Here is a 23354-nt window from a genome sequence, read left to right as displayed (position 1 = left end):
CTACTCATGCCTCTTCTCACTCCTGTCTTCTCCACATGGCAGGCCCATTAAAGCCTGTCTGATGAAAAACACTGGCCATCCAGCTGGCAAAATGTAGCATCAAGAGACTGTCCTCAAGTGGAACGGACTGGGAATTTGTACATTCTGCTCCTGTACACTGCACTGGTTAGGCCACACCTCGAGTCCTGTGTCCAGTTCTGGGCCCCTCAGTTTAGGAAGGAGGTTGACTTGCTGGAACGAGTTCAGAGAAGAGCAACAAAGTTGGTGAGGGGTTTGGAACACAAGCCCTATGAGGAAAGACTGAGGGAGCTGGGGTTGCTCAGCCTGGAGAGGAGGAGACTCAGGGGTGACCTTATCACTCTCTACAACTACCTGAAGGGAGGTTGTAGACAGGCGGAGGTTGGTCTCTTCTCCCAGGCATCCAGTACCAGAACACGAGGACACAGTCTCAGGCTGCACCAGGGGAGGTTCAGGTTGGATGTTAGGAGGAAGTTCTATACAGAGAGAGTGATTGCCCATTGGAATGGGCTGCCCAGGGAGGTGGTGGAGTCGCCGTCATTGGAGGTGTTCAGGAGGAGACTTGATGGGGTGCTTGGTGCCATGGGTTAGCTGTTTGGGTGGGTTGGATTGGTTGATGGGTTGGACGCGATGATCTTGAAGGTCTCTTCCAACCTGGTTTGGTTTATTCTAAATAAAGGTTTATTCTAAATAAACTGGGACTGGACAAATTAAATATAGTTCTGGCTACCAGAGTAGCCAGGGAGCTTTGGGAATCTCACTACCTCAGGCTTGCCTTTCTCTGTTGCTTCTGAATGTGGATCAACAGCTGTCTGCTATAGTACCCAAATACAGAGCCTGTGGTAAAAAATCCCTGGATTTTCACAAGCCTTTTGACTCTTTATTTTCATTTTTCTTTGAAGTAACAACCTGTGCAGCATAACCAGGAAAGAGAGTCAACCAAAATGCCTGAAAGAAAGAAGTGCAAAGCTTCCACTACAGCATAATCAAATGGTGAGTCATTGATGTTGACTATTGGTGGGGTTGGTTTGTTTGTTGCTTGGTTTTTTTTTTTTTCCCCAAGAGAATTTTGTTCCTCAAAATATCCATAGTATCAGCCCTGGAAACAGGGGGGAAATAACCACAACCTCCCAAAGGAGGTAATGTTTAATTCAGAGTGGATATTTTTCCAATGCTGCTTCAAGTAGCACTTAACACACTCCTAGTATCCCTGTTCCCTAATCTATTTTTGGCTCTGTGGACTTTATTAATAGACAGCTTTATCACTGATTGCTAAGCATCACCACATCTTTACATTTCTTACATCTGTATACAGAGAAGCTGGAGCAAACCCAGGCATTGTTGCAACACAGCTTTCAGGATGTTGTTTAATAATGAGACAACAAACAAGCACACAGGGCTTAGTCTCCAAAACTGTGTATCTGCGTGCTCAGTGGTACACCAGCTGGGCTCTAGCATGAGCCAGCTAGATGACAGCTGATCATCCCCACCAGTCCTGTATGATGACCAACCAGCTTTTCTCCGCTAAGCCTCAGTGCTGCTCCACTCTCATGGCTCCTTGTACCTACCTGCCCCATTTAGCAGGTCATTGACTTTCAGGGAGAGGTGCAGCTTTCACGAGTACCACAGTATCACAGGGCACAGACACAGTCTTGCTGTAAAGGACAGACTTCCTAAATGTTCTTGCCACTTTCCCTTCATCCCCATCTTCCTGAAGCTTAGCATACCCAAACCTGCAACTTTTGGGGGTATTTGGGTGGCTGCCACTTGCAGCAGACCTGCCAAGCATTTAGTTTGTTGTGTTTTTTGTGTTTTTTTGTTTGGTTGGGTTTTTTTTGGCACAAGAGAATGACAAGGTCAGTGTGACACAACCAGGGAAGGAGGGATTAAAACATCTGTGCGATCGAATTCAAAGATAGTCAGCTTGTCTTTTCACTCTTGCTTCACAAAAGCATCCTAAAAGCCTGGCTGCTTGTGGAGGTACCCAGGGATCTGCCACACCGTTTCTGCTGCTAGGCGACGGGCTGGACTGACCCTTGCCTTCTCCAAGCAGGCCGAGGGAATCCACAGTCGGCTGGCTACGGGACTTGTATGAGGCCACTGCCACTGCCTCCCCCCTCATGGCCGAAATTAGAATAATTCTTCTTTATAGCAAATTATTTTGTAGGAAAAATACCTTCGCCGTGTTTAAGGGGGCATACGGAGGTTAGCCCTCAGGCGGGAACCTTGTCCCAAGCCCATAGGATCAGAAGGCTGTGCTAGGCGCTGCGACGGAGCGTCCCGCGCAGGCTGCGCTGCCTCAGCCCCGGGGGCAGCGCGAACGGGCGGCGCACTGCGAGCAGCGACCCCGCGCCGGCCGGTAACGGAGCCCTCAGCGCGCCGGCGTCCGCGAGCGATTCCGCGTGAAACGACTCCCGGGGAACTCTTCGCGAGCAGGGAACGAGCCGTTGCTGGTCCCCTCCGCACCGCGGCAGGCGAGCCAGGGGCGGCCCCACAGGCCAGGCCCCGCCCGCCGCGCACCTGCCGCGGGCCGCCCCCTGCCACCGCGGGAGGCAGGGCGGGGGCTGCCCGTGCCCGGCGTGTGCCAGGAGCCCGCCGGTGCCGCAGGAGGAGCAGGAAGCGCCCGGGCAAATCCAGCCTCGCTATCACATGACTCAGCAGCCGTTGCCGAGCTGAGTTCACCCAGCGCCTCGCCGGGAGGGGGAAACCTGCTGCTGTCGCCGCCGCCGCTGCTGCTGCAATGAGCCTGCGGCCCCGCGGCTGCCCCTGAACCCAACGTTCCCCCGCCCGGCTCGGCGCGGCCCCGGAGCCGCCGCCGCAGCAGCGCTGCCCACCGGCGCGCCCCGCTCCCCGCCCTGCGCGGCGGCTCCGGCGCTACCGCCGCCGGCGGGGGGTACTATGCTCACGCGGGTGAAGTCCGCCGTGGCCAATTTCATGGGCGGCATCATGGCTGGCAGCGCGGGCGCCGACCACGGCAGCGGCGCGGACTTGCCCCTCCGCTTCCCCTACGGGAGACCCGAGTTCCTGGGACTGTCCCCGGACGAGGTGGAGTGCTCCGCCGACCACATCGCCCGCCCCATCCTCATCCTCAGCAAGGAGACCCGGCGCTTGCCCTGGACCACGGGCTACGCGGAGTGAGTACGGACCCCGGCTGCGGCGGGCAGGTGGAGCGCGGCCAAGGTTGCCCGCCCCGCTGGGCTGACCCCGCTTCGGGGCGCACCGGCAGCGGCAGGCGGCGATGCCGGGGGAGCCCCCCCCGCAACGGATGCCGCCGTTGCCGGAGGCGCCGTCCCGGGCCTGCGCAGCGCCGCGGGCAGCGGGAGCGGCGTAGGTGGGGGTGGCATCCGCGGCGCTGTGTGCCCCGGCCCCGCTGTAGCTTTGCACCTGGGTAGGTCGTTTCTGGGAGGCCAAGGATGCAAATGTCCTTAAGTCCCTGCAGAGCGGCCGGTACCTGCTGGGCGAAGGCGGTCAATGGGTGGCACCGGGGCTCCTCCAGCCGCAGTGATGGCTCCGAGGCCACTGGGGCTGAGGACGGGGTCCCTGCCGATGAAGAGCTGTCTGGACTCGGGAATGAAAAGGGCTATTGATGGAAAAACTGGTTTGGTTTGTGTGTGTGTAACTGCTTCCTCGTTGCCCAAAAGAGGTGAAATGTGAGATTTGGGGCACCTTGAGTACACTTGGCACATGTCATGCTCACTGATGGTGGCTGGTTGCTTATTCTCCAAGTGATTTATAGTTTGGGAAGATGCTTGAGTAAGCTCCAAACTGGAAGAAAAATCCATTCGCCAACCCCCAAACTGGATTTTCCAAGCAGTCAGCTGCCCGAACTCACTCTTGTCATGGTATTTGCAGGGTGTCTAACTGGGACTTGGTTGTACCCTTGAGCGCAACCAAACTAAATGATTCCGTGCAGTGTCTTAAATATCGGCTAGTCAAAGGGCAGTGTTTGGATGCGGATCCTCATCCCGCTGGCAGCGGGAGTAGCTGCAGAGACAAGGCACGTCCTTGTACTTGATGCCCATATCAGTAACACGCTTTTTCTTTGATGATACTGGAAGCAGGACATCGTTTGGTTTCTCTGTGCTGCCGTCTTTTAAGTCTTGAGCGTATCTACCCGTTCCTATTGCTACCAACCCCCAGATCACAGAAGTTACACTAAATGACCTCCTCCAAGCTATGTGCTGCTTCATTGTAGCACACTATCTCTTCAGGCATGTGTGAGTTCCCAACAAAGCTGCTGCAAAAACTACGGTCAAGGTGTGACATTGTTAATGTGGTTTATTTAAAAGGTTGTTACATCGTTGGGGACATCAGAAGGGGAAGCGGGATTTAAAGAATTTTAAATTGGATTGTTCTCTTCAGATTGTTAAAGAATTGAATTAGACTACTGAGCAAATTCCCCAGGAATTGTAAGTTTAAATGTTTTAAAATAAGCTCTAATTGTTCTGCTACTATAATAGTCCTTTAAAAAGAAATTCTTTTCCAAAGCAAGTAAGTGCTGCTATTTTTAGATGGTAAGGTGCTGTGGCTTTCAGCAAGTAATTGCAAATTGGTGGCAAAGTGGAAAGGAGGTTCTCTGGCTCCCAGGTATGCACATTCACGGCTGCCTACAAGCTTTGCCTGAGACAGGAAGAAAAACGTGGGTGCTGGAAAGTGAAAGCCTAGGTTGACCCTGAAGTTGAAACCTTCTGTGAGGGAGTGTTTGGAGATAAATTAAGTGGCTCTGGTGGCCACAAAAGGAGAACATGATAGGATTATTTTCATGTACTTGTTAGTCTTCCTGAGCTTTGAGCAGTTCAGTTAATGGGGAGGCATAAAAAATGTCACTGGCTTTCTCAGTACCTGCTGTGTATGGAAAGAGGTTGGCCTTTTGCTTTATCTTTTTCAATGTTTTTCCCTTGTCTCATCTCCTTCCAGTGCAGTAACTGGTTCTAGTGGAGCAGACCTCAGTCAAAGGTATGCTCTCTTATTTAAGAGAGAGAAAACTATTGAATGTATACCAGGTTCTTCCCAGAAAGACCTATACGATCTTCCCAAATGGGGTTTGGTTGTAACTAGATGTCAAAATACTTGCTGCATAGAAGCAACAATGAAAACATGCTACCAAAATTGTGTTGTCCTCCAATGGCAAAGCAGAGTAAAGAAACAGAAAGGATTCAAGACAAACTCAAGTTTTGCCAAACATGACTTTTCTTCCCCCCCCCCCGCCGCCAACTCCTGCTGAGTTGTTACCAGGCTCAGTAGGATAATTGCGAGACTTGCTTGGAGGTATACATTTAAAATACCAATTTTCCTTCTGGAACACATTTGAGTTCTATAGAGAAAAATGGAAAAATAGCAGGAAGGTCAAATTACTATTATACATATTCTGAAATTTGTTTGCCTGGGAGGAAGAAGGAGATGAAGTAGCTTTCTGCTATTATTTAGCATTGTTTTAGTGCCTGCATTAAGGAAAATGGCAGAACAGCATTTGCCTTTTCTTGCAGTAAGAGTAAGCACTTGGAAAAGTCTTAGGAAGATGCTTGGTGTCCTCACAAGGACAAAAAAATGGTGGACAAAAAGCTTAACATGAGCTCTCAGTGTGCACTTGCAGCCCGCAAAACCAATCAGATCCTGGGCTGCATCAGGAGAAGTGTGGCCAGCAGGTCGAGGGAGGTGATCCTCCCCCTCTACTCAGCCCTGGTGAGACCCCACCTGGAGTACTGTGTCCAGTTCTGGAGCCCCTATTACAAGAGGGATGTGGAGGTGCTGGAAGGTGTCCAGAGAAGGGCCAGGAGGATGATCAGAGGGCTGGAGCACCTCTCCTGTGAGGACAGACTGAAGGAGTTGGGGCTGTTCAGTCTGGAGAAGAGAAGGCTCCGAGGTGACCTCATTGTGGCCTTCCAGTATCTGAAGGGGGCCTATAGGAAGGCTGTGGAAGGACTTCTCAGGATCTCAGGTAGTGATAGGACTAGGGGGAATGGAATGAAGCTGGAGGTGGGGAGATTCAGGCTGGAGGTGAGGAGGAGGTTCTTCCCCATGAGAGTGGTGAAGCCCTGGAATGGGTTGTCCAGGGAGGTGGTTGAGGCCCCGTCCCTGGAGGTGTTTAAGAGCAGGCTGGCTGAGGCTCTGTCCAGGCTGATGTAGTGTGGGGTGTCCCTGCCCATGGCAGGGGGGTTGGAACTAGATGATCCTTGTGGTCCCTTCCAACCCTGACTGATCCTATGATACTGCTATGATAAGGAGCCTGTGGCACAATACAAGGGTCAGTCATTAATTCACGTTTTACTGGTTGCATCAGTATGAAGGAATCAGAAACTATGTCTTACCAGCCCTGCTCCGAGGTCCAGCTTCCCTGAGCTATTGCTTTTTCCATGTTTTAGCAAATCAGCAAAAGTGACTCCAGTGGTTTGTTTGGTGAGGATGCCTTTAGGCACCGAGACTTTTCCTTCTTGAAGTTAAGGAGAGGCTTGTTGTTACTGCAAAAGCTGGAATTTGTCCCAGAAGGTGTAACTAAAGAGCGTGTTCCACCTTTACTGTATCTGCCCTGATGTTATGGGCCACTTGCACAGTGTAAATTGAGTCAGTGGGTTTGTGCTCCACACCTACCACCAACATCTGTCTGGATGTCTTTAGGAAGAAAATTTAGCTCTGACAACAGGTCACCTGGGGGCTTCACCTCAGGGAAGTGTTTGCAAGGTTCCTATTCTTTAGCTGTAAAACATGTCAGTGTACATATGATACTGGAGCTCCTTGATGTGACCAAGTTGGTGTTTTCATCCAAGGTGGAGAAGGCATTTTGGGGTTAGACCTGGTTCTCATGCAGGACTAAAGCAGCCTGGGTCCACAAAATATGTTGCTTTTCAGGATCTTCTTGTTCCATTGATTCCTGAGGACAGAATGTGTTGTCCAGGGAGGTGGTCGAGGCCCTGTCCCTGGGGGTGTTTAAGAGCAGGCTGGATGAGGCTCTGTCCAGCCTGATCTACTGTGGGGTGTCCCTGCCCATGGCAGGGGGGTTGGAACTAGATGATCCTTGTGGTCTCTTCCAACCCTGAATGAAACTATGAAACTATGAAACTTGGGTAGTAGTCAGCCCTGTTGGCTATTTCTTCTCATTGGCCTCTATGGCAGATGTCTGTCTGTCAGACTCCTCTGCAGCAAGCACTTCCTCCTCCTCCCCTTCTTGCTTCTCTTGTACTGACTTTTTATTTCTTTTAGTGGGTATTTTTGCAATATTACTTCTATATTTGAACTTATTTTTGAAATTGCCTACGTCTCTCTGTGGTATTTTGCAGTGAAACAGAAGTTAGCCTTTATTTTTGTTATTATTAGCTTCCCCTCTTCCAATAGTGTGATCTTTACACAAAATATGTGCCCAGGCAAATGAAATCTGAAAAAACTTACTTGGTGCTGGAATAAAACATTGTTGCTCCCTGAAATCTCACTGGGAATCCCATAGGGACTTACCTTTCCTTGGTCAGTGAGCAGCCTCAAAATTGTCCTCTCAGACAGCCTGTCCTGCTGGCTGTTTCTTGCATGGGACATCTGAGACCTTGACTTCCAGTTCACCTCATGCTACAGGATGATAGAAAGCTGGTAGATGTTTTAGAGAGATATTCTATGTCACTGTCATCAAACTCCACAGAAGCAAAATGAAAATTGTATTCCATGTCCAGTAAGCTTTTAAATGGTACTTCAATGTATCGTTTGCACTGGTTAGGCCACACCTCGAGTCCTGTGTCCAGTTCTGGGCCCCTCAGTTTAGGAAGGAGGTTGACTTGCTGGAACGAGTCCAGAGAAGGGCAACAAAGTTGGTGAGGGGTTTGGAACACAAGCCCTATGAGGAGAGGCTGAGGGAGCTGGGGCTGCTTAGCCTGGAGAAGAGGAGACTCAGGGGTGACCTCATTGCTCTCCACAACTACCTGAAGGGGGGTTGTAGACAGGCAGAGGTTGGTCTCTTCTCCCAGGCAGCCAGCACCAAACAAGAGGACACAGTTTCAGGCTGCACCAGGGGAGGTTCAGGCTGGAGGTGAGGAGGAAGTTTTACACAGAGAGAGTGATTGCCCATTGGAATGGGCTGCCCGGGAAGGTGGTGGAGTCACCATCACTGGAGGTGTTCAGGAGGAGACTTGACAGGGTGCTTGGTGCCATGGGTTAGTTGATTAGGTGGTGTTGGATGATAGGTTGGCCACGATGATCTTGAAGGTCTCTTCCAACCTGGTTTATTCTATTCTATTATTGTTTTATTTAGGAATAAACTTTCACTTTTTGATCAAGGGTGTCCTTAACACTGAATGCACATGGCTAGCTGCTGTGCATCAGGAATGGCCCAGGCAGAGGGTAGCCTGTTAGCAAACATTCCTTTAAGTCTGCCTTTAATCCAGAGGGATAAGGAGATTTGCTGCTCACTGAAAAGTTAAGTAATTTATTTGAATGAAGGGGGTTGGGGGGATTCTGCCTGGCACTATTTCCTTGTTGCTTTCCCTCGCCTGTTTTGGCATCTGTGCTCCTGAGGCCACAGGGCTCTTCCAGGCTTTTCCCTGGCTGAGCTGTGAGCTGGTTTCTGAGATTCTGCTTGGATCGCTCTGTTACTGAGAGGGAAGTTTCTTCTCTAGTCCCTTTCTGTACTGCTTTCAGTGTTAGGACCTCTTCCCTGCAGAATTTCTGCTAAGCTGGCCTCAGCCCCTGTGTTAAACTCTAAAAGTCACTGCAAAGTAGAGGCAGTAACATGAAATATATAATGTGAAAGGACTTGGATGGTGTTCACCTATATCTGAACTCTGCCCAGCACATCATTTTCCACCTTTTGCTCTTTTGTTTTATCTTGTTCCCCCCTGTGAAGGCAGGGTGATGAGCAGGATGGAGCAGACTATTCCTCTCCTGGTTGAATTCTCAGGACTACATATGGTATGACAAAACAGATGCTAAATTTGCAGATGATAAAGGACCAGCGTGCTGCTCATGCTGCTGGAGTTGCAGGGAAAGTGCAACTGAGTAGCATTTTGTGGTAGAAAAACAACATTAGTCATTTTCCATCTATTATGAATGTGTATTGCTGGTAGTCCAGAATTCAGTAACACAGTCCCATTTCTAAAATGAATCCTGGGGATAGACCATAGCTTGCTGCATCTCTGTCACATGTGTTCCCTTCTCTCTTATCTTTCTGCCATCTCTTTAGAGGGATCAGTGCTGGGCCCTGTGCTCTTTAACATCTTTATTGATGATCTGGATGAGGGCATTGAGTCCATCATCAGTAAGTTTGCTGAAGACACCAAACTGGGGACAGGAGTTGATCTGCTGGAGGGTAGAGAGGCTTTGCAGAGAGACCTCGACAGGCTGGACAGATGGGCAGAGTCCAAGGGCAGGAGATTGAACACATCCAAGTGCCGGGTTCTGCACATCGGCCACAACAACCCCATGCAGTGCTACAGGCTGGGGTCAGAGTGGCTGAGAGCAGCCAGGCAGAGAGGGACCTGGGGGTGCTGGTCCATGGTAGGCTGAACATGAGCCTGCAGTGTGCCCAGGCAGCCAGGAGGGCCAATGGCATCCTGGCCTGCATCAAGAACAGTGTGGCCAGCAGGAGCAGGGAGGTCATTCTGCCCCTGTACACTGCACTGGTTAGGCCACACCTCGAGTCCTGTGTCCAGTTCTGGGCCCCTCAGTTTAGGAAGGAGGTTGACTTGCTGGAACGAGTCCAGAAAAGGACAACAAAGCTGGTGAGGGGTTTGGAACACAAGCCCTGTGAGGAGAGGCTGAGGGAGCTGGGGTTGCTTAGCCTGGAGAAGAGGAGACTCAGGGGTGACCTTGTTGCCCTCTACAAGTACCTGAAGGGGGGTTGTAGACAGGCAGAAGTTGGTCTCTTCTCCCAGGCAGCCAGCACCAGAACAAGAGGACACAGTCTCAGGCTGTGCCAGAGGAGGTTCAGGCTGGAGGTCAGGAGGAAGCTTTACACAGAGAGAGTGATTGCCCCATCCAGCGCCCCATCCAGTCTCCTAAACACCTCCAACAGGCACTATTAAATACACTTCAGGGGAATGACGATAGTCTCAACTGAATGCTGTCTGTGACTGTATGCAAAAGCCAGCTTTGCCTGCCTTTATTATATATATATATATTTAAACCTCTAAATGACATTTCAAGTATCTTTGAAGTTTCCAGTTACAACGGGGAGCCGGAAACTCAGCTTTCGTGATGTGTGTGTTTCTTAGCTTATACAGGTAATTTTTTATCCCAGTGGTGCCTCTTGTTTGATGAGACACGAAGTCCAGGCTCTTTTTCCAGTTGAGAGATACTGTGGTTTCTCTGCTTTGCAGGCCTGCAGTAGCAATTCCATTTGTCTCTGTGGTTTGGTGACTACTGACCCGTGATGAATGTGGAGTTGTAGGTGGCTATGTCCTCCTGCTACTGCATATTACAGTAGCATGTTACAGCAATAACTTAAGTGCAAAATGAAAGAGGAGGGAGGGGGAACCTTAGGGTTGTTTTAATTATTTTTTTCCCTGCTGGTTGTTTTGTAAGCATGATGTTGCATCATTTTTTCTCTCATGCTGTGTTGCTTAGCTATGTTGTACATGATAATTGACTGGGGAACTTCACTGACATAGTTTCCAGCCTTTCTTGGGTGATCATAGATCCCACACAACCAACACAAAGTTTGTTGATTTTTTGAGTCAAGAATATTTTCCACTCTGAGTACCTTTTGTGTTCTGTCTAGACCAAACTATTTACACAAATGTTAAGTGTTGTAAGAACAATCTGAATCAGGTGAAAGCTTAACCACATCTGTGAGGAGAGGTAAACCAAAGCACAGAAATTGCTTGTCCTGAGTTGGACAATCTGTTGATGTTGGAGAATAGCATTGGGCTTGCAACTGCTGATGACTTATTCTAATCCCAGTTGCCTCCTGTTTACAGGAGATAACACTGCAGTCAGGCTCCTGTGAATTGGAAGTTACATTTTCATTCCTGGTATATAGTCTTCCTAGCTGTCAGCTGGGAGCATGACTCATACACACAAAATGTATTTACTAAGAAGGTAAATTCTGTTTGGTGCAACTTTCAGGAGGGTGGTACACCACCTGGGAAAAGAAATACTTTACTTTATCTTCTTCTGTTTGGCTGTTGTCTCAGGTTAAGTGCATAACAAGGATGAAGTGCTTTTCCTTTTCAAACTTTTAAACAATATGTTTACACTTCTCTTTGCCTGGGTAAAATGATGTTTTGTGGCCTTCCAGTATCTGAAGGGGGCCTACAGGAAGGCTGGGGAGGGACTGCTCAGGATCTCAGGTAGTGATAGGACTAGGGGGAATGGAATGAAGCTGGAGGTGGGGAGATTCAGGCTAGATGTGAGGAGGAGGTTCTTCCCCATGAGAGTGGTGAAGCCCTGGAATGGGTTGTCCAGGGAGGTGGTCGAGGCCCCATCCCTGGAGGTGTTTAAGGCCAGGCTGGATGAGGCTCTGGCCAGCCTGATGTAGTGTGGGGTGTCCCTGGCCATGGCAGGGGGGTTGGAACTAGATGATCCTTGTGGTCCCTTCCAACCCTGACTGATACAATGATACTATGTTGTTTTATTCTTCTATAGTTTGAAACATAACACTGGGTAGGACCTGATGAACAAGCTGAAAATTCAAACCCCATACCTGTATCTAGAGGTGACTAAACATTGTCCCTGTGTATGAATTATTCTCCCGTGCATACTGTAGTGCTAATATGTAATACTTTAAGCCTGGGCTCATCTAAAATAGCCCACAGAAACCTCATGATAGTTTTAAGAGCTTCAGAAATCCCTTTCTTTGTGTAAGAGCTATACTGTGGCACCTGATATTTGTAATGCCTCTAATCTGCCAAGTGTCTTGCAAATAATAATTTCTGAATATCCTTGAAGAAAAAAATGTACATGTGTAAGTATTCTGGCTCCTCAGGTGAAGGAATCGAGGCAGTGAAGATAAGCTCTGGCAAGAGGTTTGATACAAATGTGAAGAGCAAACCCCGAGTTTAAGGTTCTGTGCTTGGATGACACAGTTGTTTTCCCTGCTGTTGTGTGCGTAGCTTTTCCTGTGTTATCTCTGATTTCTTAGAACTAATGGGGGTAAAAGGAGAAGGAAAAATCCCATGTATCATATGCTCTGGCATTTGTAACATAGCCTGTGTTGCACATGTCTGGAGAAGAGAAGGCTCCCAGGTGACCTAATTGTGGCCTTCCAGTATCTGAAGGGGGCCTACAGGAAGGCTGGGGAGGGACTTCTCAGGATCTCAGGTAGTGACAGGACTAGGGGGAATGGAATGAAGCTGGAGGTGGGGAGATTCAGGCTGGATGTGAGGAGGAGGTTCTTCCCCATGAGAGTGGTGAAGCCCTGGAATGGGTTGTCCAGGGAGGTGGTTGCGGCCCCATCCCTGGAGGTGTTTAAGGCCAGGCTGGATGAGGCTCTGGGCAGCCTGATCTAGTGTGGGGTGTCCCTGGCCATGGCAGTGGGGTTGGAACTAGATGATCCTTGTGGTCCCTTCCAACCCTGACTGATACTATGATACTATGTGATTCTTAATGAGGCAGGTATGAAATTCATCCCTCTAAACTGTCTTGTATTGCTGGTCCTTCAGAGGCTTAAAGCTAGTGGTGTCTCCTGTGTTTCTGAAAAGCTTATTTGAGCATGGTCCTGGCCTCTGAAACTAGAGGGTAACTGTGTCCTGCTGGGCAGCCTTCCTTTGGCTCCTTATGCATTGGCACTGGTGGCAGTTGGCAGATGTTACCTGCAAACAGTCCAGCTTTGTTCATTTGTCTTAGATGCAGCTGCATTGCTTGGGAAAGGCTAAGTGGGAACAGCTTGGCAGAGATATCATCGTTCTGTAAGGTAATCTGACAGGGCTGTGCCCCTTAGGGTGAACAGCTTTGAGCCTGTGAATGCTCAAATGAATGATCAAATGAAACAGGCTCAGTTTGTCTTTGAGAGGAAGCAGTGCTGCAGAGCACAGGTTGTTCCTGCGATGAGATCTGTGTGTCATGTGAGGAAGAAATATGGTTTGTGAGTTTAAGGATGGATTAAGTCAAGCCTGTGCTGAGCTGCATCCTGGGTATGATTTGGAGTATGGAGGTGCTTAAGGAGTGGGGGGAGATGTCTTTGGGTGAATTTGAGAAGAGCAGACACAGTAGTATTGCTGTGGCATGGGGATGTGGCTGGAGTAGGAGTAGGTGCTCTGTGTGTGCTGGAGCAGCATTTGCAGGGTGAAATAGAGGCTCTTAGATCACGCCTAGTCTGGATCTTTATCCTCTCCCTTTTTAACTTCTGCTGCTCTGAAATGCACAAAATCCTACTGGGCAGCAGCAGCAGCTCAGTATTAATTGTGTATCTAGTTCTTAACTGTAAAACTGGGCAGTTCCATTTACCTGGCAGGGTATAGGTTTTGGATGGCCATCTGCAATACATGGTATTCTCTAGTGTAGTTTTGCTGCTCATAGATTAGGTAGAGTAGAAGGGGTCAAGGTTTCAAGTGTTTAAAGTGCAAAAGGGTTAGGACAGCTCATGAGAGAAATCATAGCTCGTGTTGAGTTCCTCCACCCCCAAAATGACACAGATATGGGGTAGGGGTTTTATTGCATGGCAGTTGCAGAGATTCAACCGTGTAGGAGGTGGCCAGCAGATCCTTGGCAGCCATTTGGCTGGCTTCACTTCTAGTGCCTTCTGCCCAGCTCCCCCCACTTGGGGGCACATTGGCAGTCTAGTAGATGCTGCCAACTGTACTTGTGGGTCATAAGCGGCAGAGTGCTAAATGGTCGATGCTGCGTGAGCTGATTATTTCTTTGGGGGAAGCCATGCTGGGGTAGAGCCGTTCTGAAGGACATCTCTGCTTCTTGATCACAGCGTGGTTTAATTGCTGGAGTATGAGAGGGGAAAGGAGAAAAATAACCCCAAGCTGAGGCAGCCAACACTGACAAATGGAAACGGAGGGGATGTGGGCAATGCATAGCTGGGGAATGCTGTGGTGGATTGAAATTCCCCCCCAAGATAAAATTGCCAGACCAGCTCAGCTGGAAGCAAATGAAGCTGTATTTACAAGCAAAACTACAATCTACAATGAAATGCAATGAGTGTGTACAAAATCCACAGTATTTACAATATTTACAGGTGTTTACAACTTACAAACAGCACAAGAACCTGCCTGGACAAACCAAAGGGCTAATAATAGCTTCTGCACTCCCTACCCCCTTTCCCCTACTCCGCTGTACAAAAGGGACAAGAGAAAGAGCAGAGAGTTGTTTGTTAGTACGTATCATAGTTTCATTCAGGGTTGGAAGGGACCACAAGGATCATCTAGTTCCAACCCCCCTGCCATGGGCAGGGACACCCCACGCTAGATCAGCCTGGCCAGAGCCTCATCCAGCCTGGGCTTAAACACCTCCAGGGACAGGGCCTCAACCACCTCCCTGGACAACCCATTCCAGGGCTTCACCACTCTCATGGGGAAGAACTTCCTCCTCACATCCAGCCTGAATCTCCCCACCTCCAGCTTCATTCCATTCCCCCTAGTCCTATCACTACCTGAGATCCTGAGCAGTCCCTCCCCAGCCTTCCTGTAGGCCCCCTTCAGATACTGGAAGGCCACAATTAGGTCACCTCGGAGCCTTCTCTTCTCCAGACTGAACAGCCCCAACTCCTTCAGTCTGTCCTCACAGGAGAGGTGCTCCAGCCCTCTGATCATCCTTGTGGCCCTTCTCTGGACACGTTCCAGCACCTCCATATCCCTCTTGTAATAGGGGCTCCAGAGCCCCTTAGCCACAACAAAGCACAGTCAAGGTCGGCAAAACCCAGCAGAAGCACAAGCCGAGCAGAGGAAGCAAAAAGGGAGAAAGTTAGTCTATTCAAACCAACTGGAGTGTGTAGAACTTATCATTATTTTGCTTTTCACACCCAATAGTGATTTATTTACATTCTACTGCTTTCTGTTCAAGATCTGTGGAAGGTTTCTCGGCGCAGCCTGAAACTGCCACAAATGCCAATGTGTGGACCCTGTGCATGACTTAGCACTCATACAGACTGGAAAAAAAAAGATTAACTAAGAATTGGTTATCAGTATGCTGTGTCAGGCAGGCCTTTCTGGCATGAAGCAGGGTGGCAAATCTACAGCCTCACTCAGTGTCTGCGAGCTGTTTTCAACATGGTGAGGCTTAATGGGAAGAGAGTCTGCTGGGGGAGTCCAGGGCTGCTGGGATACTGAGGTATGGGTGGTGCTGTGTCCTCTGAGACCCTCTGGCTTGACAGAATTGAAAATGTATGGTTAAAAAGAAGTATATAATGATAAGCTGTCAGTGACAGTCACTGAAGTGATTATCATCCTTGTTAAACTTCATTTCCTTCTCTTTCCTTTGATACCAAGGGTTGCATGAACACTTGAAATCTTCTGTGGCTCTGGTCTTGATGGCCATGGCAGTGCTTCTCCTAATGGTCCCTATCCCCAAGAGGAGCAGGAGTCAAATGTGTTTGGTTCCCTAAGTGGAAAGAGAGCAGTGTTATATACTGGCCTTCCAGTATCTGAAGGGGGCCTACAGGAAGGCTGAGGAGGGACTTCTCAGGATCTCAGGTAGTGATAGGACTAGGGGGAATGGAATGAAGCTGGAGGTGGGGAGATTCAGGCTGGATGTGAGGAAGAGGTTCTTCAGCATGAGAGTGGTGAAGCCCTGGAATGGGTTGTCCAGGGAGGTGGTTGAGGCCCCGTCCATGGAGGTGTTTAAGCCCAGGCTGGATGAGGCTCTGGCCAGGCTGATCTAGTGTGGGGTGTCCCTGCCCATGGCAAGGGGGTTGGAACTAGATGATCCTTGTGGTCCCTTCCAACCCTGACTGATACTATGATACTATGATATTGGCTTCTCTCTCCTCTGGTGTGGGGAGATCTATCACTTTCACTTATCATAATGCCAGGCTATTTTTAACTGTACTGGGCATCTCCTCTGCTGGAGGAAGAGCAATGTCACATCCTTCTTGTGCCCTGCACTCTTCCTTCTTGTGAAAGCAAGTCTCAGGTCCTAGAGGTGACTGCTGCTGAAAGGTGAATAACTATTTTCCAATCTCTTTGTTTCCTCCCTCTCTTTCTTAGTTTTGAAGTGCTACTGTAAGGTGTAGTCAGTCTTGGCTAATTGTTTTTGATGTTGTTCAGGCTCCTTTGTATACAGCAGTAACAACACTGATACCATGATTTGGGATTGCCACCTTTGACTGACTTAAGGGAGAGAGGGTGGGGAAAAGAGTTTGAAACCATATCCTGTCACTTGTAGGCTCTTTGTGGTGGTTTTCTGCTACAATAAGACAAGAAACATTGAGCTTTGGTGGCATCTCTTGCTACATTTATTTTGCACCACTAATGGTTGCAGTTTTTTATGGGGAGGACAACACAATAGCCATGTGTGAACTGAAGAAGAGCCATGTGCTCTTGGGGAGGAAATTGTGTTGGCTTTATGGGTCATGCTCTGATGTCCTATATGCCACTGCTTCAGAAACCCTGCAGCAGAGTCCTTGGACTGGCATTGGGAGCCTATGAGTATGTCTGGGGGTAGAATCATAGATCAACAAGGTTGGAAAAGACCTCAGAGATCATCAAGTCCAACCTGTCACCAAAGACCTCATGCCCACTAGACCATGGCACCAAGTGCCACATCCAGTCCCCTCTTGAACACCTCCAGGGATGGGGACTCCACCACCTCCCTGGGGAGCACATTCCAATGGCCAACAACTCTCTCAGTGAAGAACTTCCTCCTCACATCAAGCCTAAACTTCCCCTGGCACAGCTTGAGACCGTGTCCTTTCAAGGCATAGCTCTGTTTCCAGAGACTACCCAGTTAATTTTTTCATGTAATGAAATCTGCTGGTCCCATGGCCAAGTGCTTTTTGTGCTATCCTGTCTGTATCCATCCCATTGCTTAAAGATACTGACAGAGATGAGATCTTTTCTCCCCTCTGCTCTCCCCAGGAGCCCTTCTGAATTTCATTGATTTCTTCCTCTGTCTTTTATGGCCTATTATGATAATTTCTACTCTCCAGACTCCCTGCAGATAAGCAAAAGAGATCAAACTCCAGTCAAGCTCTGCAGTGAATACTTTGAAAATGTTCTAATTTTTTTTTGTCCAACACTGATTTGTTCAGGCCAAGGATGATCTGTCCTTGGGTACGTGTTAGAGACCTTCTGATGAGCTGATGTTGTGTGGCACGTTTGTAACACCATGAGTCATGAGGTCTGTGGTGACAGGTTGGGCTCGATGATCTTTGAGGTCTCTTCCAACCTTAGGAATACTGAAATCAAGCTCACTAGTTTCTACCCAAATTAAAAAAAGAAGTACCTGTCAGCTGGAACTAGCAATCTGGCTCTTGGTAGGGGCTTCCATTGGAGGTGAGAGGGAGGATGTGCCTCCAGCTCTTGTAACTTGTAACTTGTAATCTTGGATAAGGAACTGGCTTGATGGCTGCACCCAAAGAGTGGCTGTCAATGGCTCCATGTCCCAGTGGAGGCCAGGGACAAGCAGAGTCCCTCAGGGGTCAGTCCTGGGACCTGTCTCGTTCAACATCTTTGTGGGTGACATGGACAGTGGCATTGAGTGCACCCTCAGCAAGTTTGCTGATGACACCAAGCTGTGTGGTGCAGCAGACACGCTGGAGGGAAGGGAGGCCATCCAGAGGGACCTTGACAGGCTGGAGAGGTGGGCACAAGCCAACCTCATGAGGTTTAACAAAACCAAGAGCAGGGTCCTGCATCTGGGTCGAGGCAATCCCAGGCACAAATCCAGGCTGGGCAGTGACTGGCTGGAAAGCAGCCCTGAGGAGAGAGACTTGGGGGTGCTGGTGGATGAGAAGCTCAACAGGAGCTCTCAGTGTGCACTTGCAGCCCGCAAAGCCAATCAGATCCTGGGCTGCATCAGGAGAAGTGTGGCCAGCAGGTCAAGGGAGGTGATCCTCCCCCTCTACTCAGCCCTGGTGAGACCCCACCTGGAGTACTGCCTCCAGTTCTGGAGCCCCTATTACAAGAGGGATGTGGAGGTGCTGGAGCGTGTCCAAAGAAGGGCCACGAGGATGATCAGAGGGCTGGAGCACCTCTCCTGTGAGGACAGACTGAAGGAGTTGGGGCTGTTCAGTCTGGAGAAGAGAAGGCTCTGAGGTGACCTCATTGTGGCCTTCCAGTATCTAAAGGGAGCCTACAGGAAGGCTGGGGAAGGACTGCTCAGGATCTCAGGTAGTGACAGGACTAGGGGGAATGGAATGAAGCTGGAGGTGGGGAGATTCAGGCTGGAGGTGAGGAGGAAGTTCTTCAGCACGAGAGTGGTGAAACCCTGGAATGTGTTGTCCAGGGAGGTGGTTGAGGCCCTGTCCCTGGAGGTGTTTAAGCCCAGGCTGGATGAGGCTCTGGCCAGGCTGATCTAGTGTGGGGTGTCCCTGCCCATGGCAGGGGGGTTGGAACTAGATGATCTGTGTGGTCCCTTCCAACCCTGAATGAAAATATGACACTATGAAACTATGAAACTTGAACAGTGGTCCATTTGGTGGAGAAGTCTTGCAAAGGGAAACCAAAATGTTTACCCTGCTATCCTTCAGAGATCCGTGTTTGTCAGATGTAGCAGGTCACCATGTGAGCAGACATGCTGTGAGCTCTCATCCTTCTGTTCTTGTTAAAACAGCAGTTCCAGCCTGTTACCAGTCCACAGAATATTTAATACCTGCTCCCTGGGGTAAAGCAGAATCCCTCCCACAGTGAGCTACCTGGGCAAAGGTTTTGTCCTTTTGTTCAGGTGTAATGTTTAAAGATACGACTCTCTGAAGGCTAAGAAGATACTATATGCATTGCTGCTTTGCTTTCACGTGGGTTTTGTTAGGTTTTGAAACAGCTGAAATACAAGAGGTTAGTGTTGGAAAGGGAAGTTGACCAAGGTATCACTGATTTTTGTTTTTCTTTGTGTTTAATTGTTATTCTTCTCTTTTCCAGTTTTCTCTTGAGGGAAGTTGCCTTTTCTCCTTGTAGCCAGGTGGGGGTTGGTCTCTTCTCCCAGGCAACCAGCCCCAGAACAAGAGGATACAGTCTCAAGCTGCACCAGGGGAGGTTTAGGCTGGATGTTAGGAAGAAGTTCTTCACAGAAAGAGTGATTGGCCATTGGAATGTGCTGCCCAGGGAGGTGGTGGAGTCACCATCACTGGAGGTGTTTAGGAAGAAACTGGATGGGGTGCTTGGTGCCATGGTTTAGTTGGTTAGATGGTGTTGGGTGATAGGTTGGACTCGATGATCTCTAAGGTCTCTTCCAACCTGGTCTGGTCTATTCTATTCTATTCTATTCTATTCTATAGTATTCTATCCCATCCCATCCCATCCCATCCCATCCCATCCCATCCCATCCCATCCCATCCCATCCCATCCCATCCCATCCCATCCCATCCCATCCCATCCCATTCTCTGTCCTAGTTGTGGATATTTTTTCTTTTTGATCCATAATCTGTGCTGCCTCTCTGTGAGGAGGAGAAAATGAGAAGCTGTGAGACTTAACAGTGTGAAGCAAACCTTCCTTTACTTTCTGCTTGGGAAGGGCATTCCTGAAATTGCTTCAGGCCCAAGTGTTGTAACTGAGAGCAGGTTCAGGATTGTGGTGGATGATGTCTTTCAAAGGTGAAAACCACCACATAAACCCCTGCCTTGCTAACTTGACTCATGAAGCAGCTGAGCAGCTCTGCTCATACTCGGAATGCAAAGTGTTACACTTTGGTTTCAGTGGCTATACAGGGAGCTTAGTGCCTCTTCCTGTGTCCCATCCTGTCCCCGCTCCGTTAATTCCACTGGCTCCACGTCTGTGCAAGTGCCTTGGCAGGCTGAGTGTGGGTCTTGTTAATTTTTTATTTGTTCAGCAGTATGTGATGATGTGCAGAAGCCTGTGCAGTAAAACAAGCCTCTTTAGATTGCTGCATGGAAGTGTTTTTTGAAACAGCTTTCTGGAGGAAGTGCTTTTTCTTCCGAATTTGTATTAAGGCTCTTTGTTTCAGGAGTGAATGCTTAATTTTGGAGCAGAGATTAGATTTGTTTGGACTAGTTTTTGTTTTGCTTTGCTGAAAGTATTTGTAGGTGTCATGACTAAAAAGGAAATGAAAAGTTCTTTTTTGCCCATTTCATTCCCAAAACTTGATCTGAGTTCAAGCTTGCAATGTTTATCCTTCAAACTTTGTGAAAGCCATACATTAAACCCTGTGTTGTCTGTGTGGTGCTGCTGAGGATGGAGTAGATGTTCAGAGTCAGGTATTTGGTTAGGAGTTTAGAAATGGAAAATACTGATCACAGAGCTAACCTCAGGCATCCCAAGAGGTGACCTTACTCATTGCCTTGGGCTCACAGCACTGTGTGAGGGCAACAAAGCTGCTGAGGGCCTTGGGGAGCAGGTCTTGGGAAGAGAGGCTGAGGGAGCTGGGGTTGTTCAGCCTGAAGAAGAGGAGGCTGAGAGGAGACCTCATTGTACCTGAAAGGAGGTTGGAGTGAAGTTGGAACTGGCCTCTTCTCCCAGGTAGCTAAAGACAGGATGAGAGGAAATGGCCTCGTGGTGCACCAGGGGAGGGTTAGGTTGGAGATTAGGAACAATTTCTTTTGCTGCAAGAGTGGTCAGGGATTGGAGCAGGCTGCCCAGGGAGGTGGTGGAGTTAACAAGAACTTGTGGCCTTGGCACTCTGGGACATGGTTTGATGGCCATGGTGGTACTGGGTAGAAGGTTGGACTTGATGATCTTAGAGGTCTTTTCCAACCTTAATGATTCTGTGAGTTCTGTGAATATTGTTGCTTATATCATCGTATAGATCATAAAGTTTTGTGAATAGCTGCTCTGAGATGAGTGATTTCCATTTGGCAGGATGTAAATAGAGGATTATTGTTTTTCTTTCCTCCCCTCCTATGCACAACAAAAAATTGTTTTAATAACTGGGTGTTTTTTTTTCCAGCCATTTTCATGTGACATTTAAAGGTGAGAAAGTAAATCAGTCACAAATGCTGTAGACCAGAATGCAGGAATTGGTAACACGTTTAGAATTACATTTAGCTTTTTAAAGGTTAGAGAAAGGGTCAGACTTGGAGGGTGATTCCCTCTCCCTTACCTTGTTGCCTCTCTTGTTAATCACATCTCCAGTCCTGTGCTTTCCATTCATTATTCCTCTTAATAAACTTCAAGATCAGTGTCTCCTCAGCCCTTGAAAAATGTAGATGATAACTTCTTCAGGGTGGGACTCCCATGTACTTCTCAGTGTCATTTTAAGGTCTCTCTGTCCCTTTCCAGTACTGCAAAACTGGGAATGACAGTTCAGTGAGTTCCCTCAGCAACCTCTTCAGAGTAATCTCTGAAAATCCCAAGTCTGTGCATGTTAATTCTATTAGCTGTTCAGCAAGCTGAGTCTGGAAGAATGCAGCTGGTGTGCGGGAATGTGGGAAGTTCCCCATCTCTGCCTTTAATCCTGCTTTTAGAAGGGGGAAAAAAGTTACAGGTTAATGTGATTAGCTGTAATCCCATTCTTGCTTGGTTTTATAGAAGTGTCTCATTCCCAAACTGCAAGCTAGTTGTGTGAATGGCTGTTGTGGAGGGGATGGGGAGTTAGTTTTGTACACAGGACCTTTGTCTTTGAAAAAACACTGGAAGCAAGAGATAAAGAAACTCTTACAGCTGGCAGTGAGCTTCTGGGGTTTGTAGCACAGCATACTTTAGAAATCTGAAGCCAAGAACATGTAACTAGAAACACAAAATGAGTGTAATCCTGTCAGGTATCTAGCTATGAGCATAAACACGGGCAAGGAACAACCTCTGCGTAGACGGCAAGTTGCTCTGGAGGGCAAAGCCCAGAGGTTTACGTTGGGATCTTGTTATTTGCTGTTATGGCACTGCTGCTGAAACTAGCCGACAAAGCCATTTCTAAAAGCTGCAGCTTCTACCCAAAGTAATGATCTGGGGGCTTTTTTCCCCATTGAAGCATTTGTTTCCCTTATTAGCACTAAGGGAACATAACCACTACCTTCTGTGGAAGTGCTAGTGTGGAGCGTTTGGAATGCCGTTCACTGCTGGAGTGGGGTAGAGGCAGGACCCTCCGAGACAGGAACAAAACATACCATGGCCTGCTCCTGCACACAAACACAATCCACAGACCATGCTGGGGACAAAGGGCTTCATCTTCTTGCTTGAAAGGTAAAGTGCAACCTCAGATCAAGGTCTTTCAATGCCATAGTTTGCTTATAGCAGATTACATAGAATTACATAGAATAAACCAGGTTGGAAGAGACCTTCAAGATCATCGCGTCCAACCCATCAACCAATCCAACCCACCCAAACAGCTAACCCATGGCACCAAGCACCCCATCCAGTCTCCTCCTGAACACCTCCAGTGATGGTGACTCCACCACCTCCCCAGGCAGCCCATTCCAATGGGCAATCACTCTCTCTGTATAGAACTTCTTCCTAACACCCAACCTAAACCTCCCCTGGCGCAGCCTGAGACTGTGTCTTCTTGTTCTGGTGCTGGCTGCCTGGGAGGAGAGTCCATCATCCGCTTGACTACAACCTCCCTTCAGGTAGTTGTAGAGAGCAATAAGGTCACCCCTGAGTCTCCTCTTCTCCAAGCTAAGGAACCCCAGCTCCCTCAGTCTTTCCTCATATGGCTTGTGTTCCAAACGCCTCACCAACTTCATTGCCCTTCTCTGGACTCGTTCCAGCAAGTCAACTTCCTTCCTAAACTGAGGGGCCCAGAACTGGACACAGTACTCGAGGTGCAGCCTAACCAGTGCAGTGTACAGAGGTTTGAAGCTCTCTGTGGCCCCTCTTTGGGGAGGAGGAAACATTGCTGTGGTAGTTTTAGGCTAAGCCTTTAAAATTGTTCACAGATCTTGAACAGAAAGTGGTAGAATGTAAATAAATCACCATTGGGATTTGAAATCACCAATGGCTCTGGAGACGGATGAGGTCTGAGGACTGAATTCGTTGCTTTTTTCCTTTGTGCAACAAACAAGATACTGTGGTTTAGACAATCTGTGTGAATTGAGGTTTTCTCTTCTCATCCCATCACATTCCCCCTCCTCTTCTGCCCTTTCTTGCCAGCATGATATTGGTGGCATCAAGACCCTAGGCAGTGAGGTCGTATAGACAGCTGCCCCAAGAATCCTGGGGAAGGGAGTGCAGAGGTGCTGCTGGAAGGATCACCTGGCCTAAACAGTAACACAGCTTTTGGGTTCAGCTCCCTGAAGGATTGCAAGGTGAGGGCAAATTCGCTGGAAAGGAGTGTTACTCACTTTTGTCTCCTGTGTTGAGTCAGCCTCAGGTATCAGTCTCGTTGTTGTAGTTCAAACGCTTGGGAAAGGCAAGAGGGACAGGAGAGACAAGAT

The 23354-nt window shown here is 48.7% G+C and overlaps 1 protein-coding gene across 1 annotated transcript in view; it reads left to right on the top strand.

The window, feature by feature from the left end:
• Positions 1–2902: 2902 nt before the first annotated feature.
• PPM1H (protein phosphatase, Mg2+/Mn2+ dependent 1H) overlaps positions 2903–23354 on the top strand; it is a 183192-nt gene continuing 162740 nt past the window's right edge. The window contains exon 1 of the mRNA XM_068170425.1: positions 2903–3152. Coding sequence (XP_068026526.1) covers positions 2917–3152 — 236 coding nt within the window. The 5' untranslated portion in view covers positions 2903–2916. The remainder of the gene's footprint in view (positions 3153–23354) is intronic.

This window comes from Melanerpes formicivorus, unplaced genomic scaffold, assembly GCF_026170545.1.
Source record: "Melanerpes formicivorus ecotype bairdi unplaced genomic scaffold, bMelFor1.0.p_v2 SCAF_3, whole genome shotgun sequence".
Taxonomy (NCBI): Eukaryota; Metazoa; Chordata; class Aves; order Piciformes; family Picidae; genus Melanerpes; species Melanerpes formicivorus.
The sequence above is the reverse complement of the archived record's forward strand: the minus strand, read 5'-3'. Positions and strand labels throughout refer to the sequence as shown.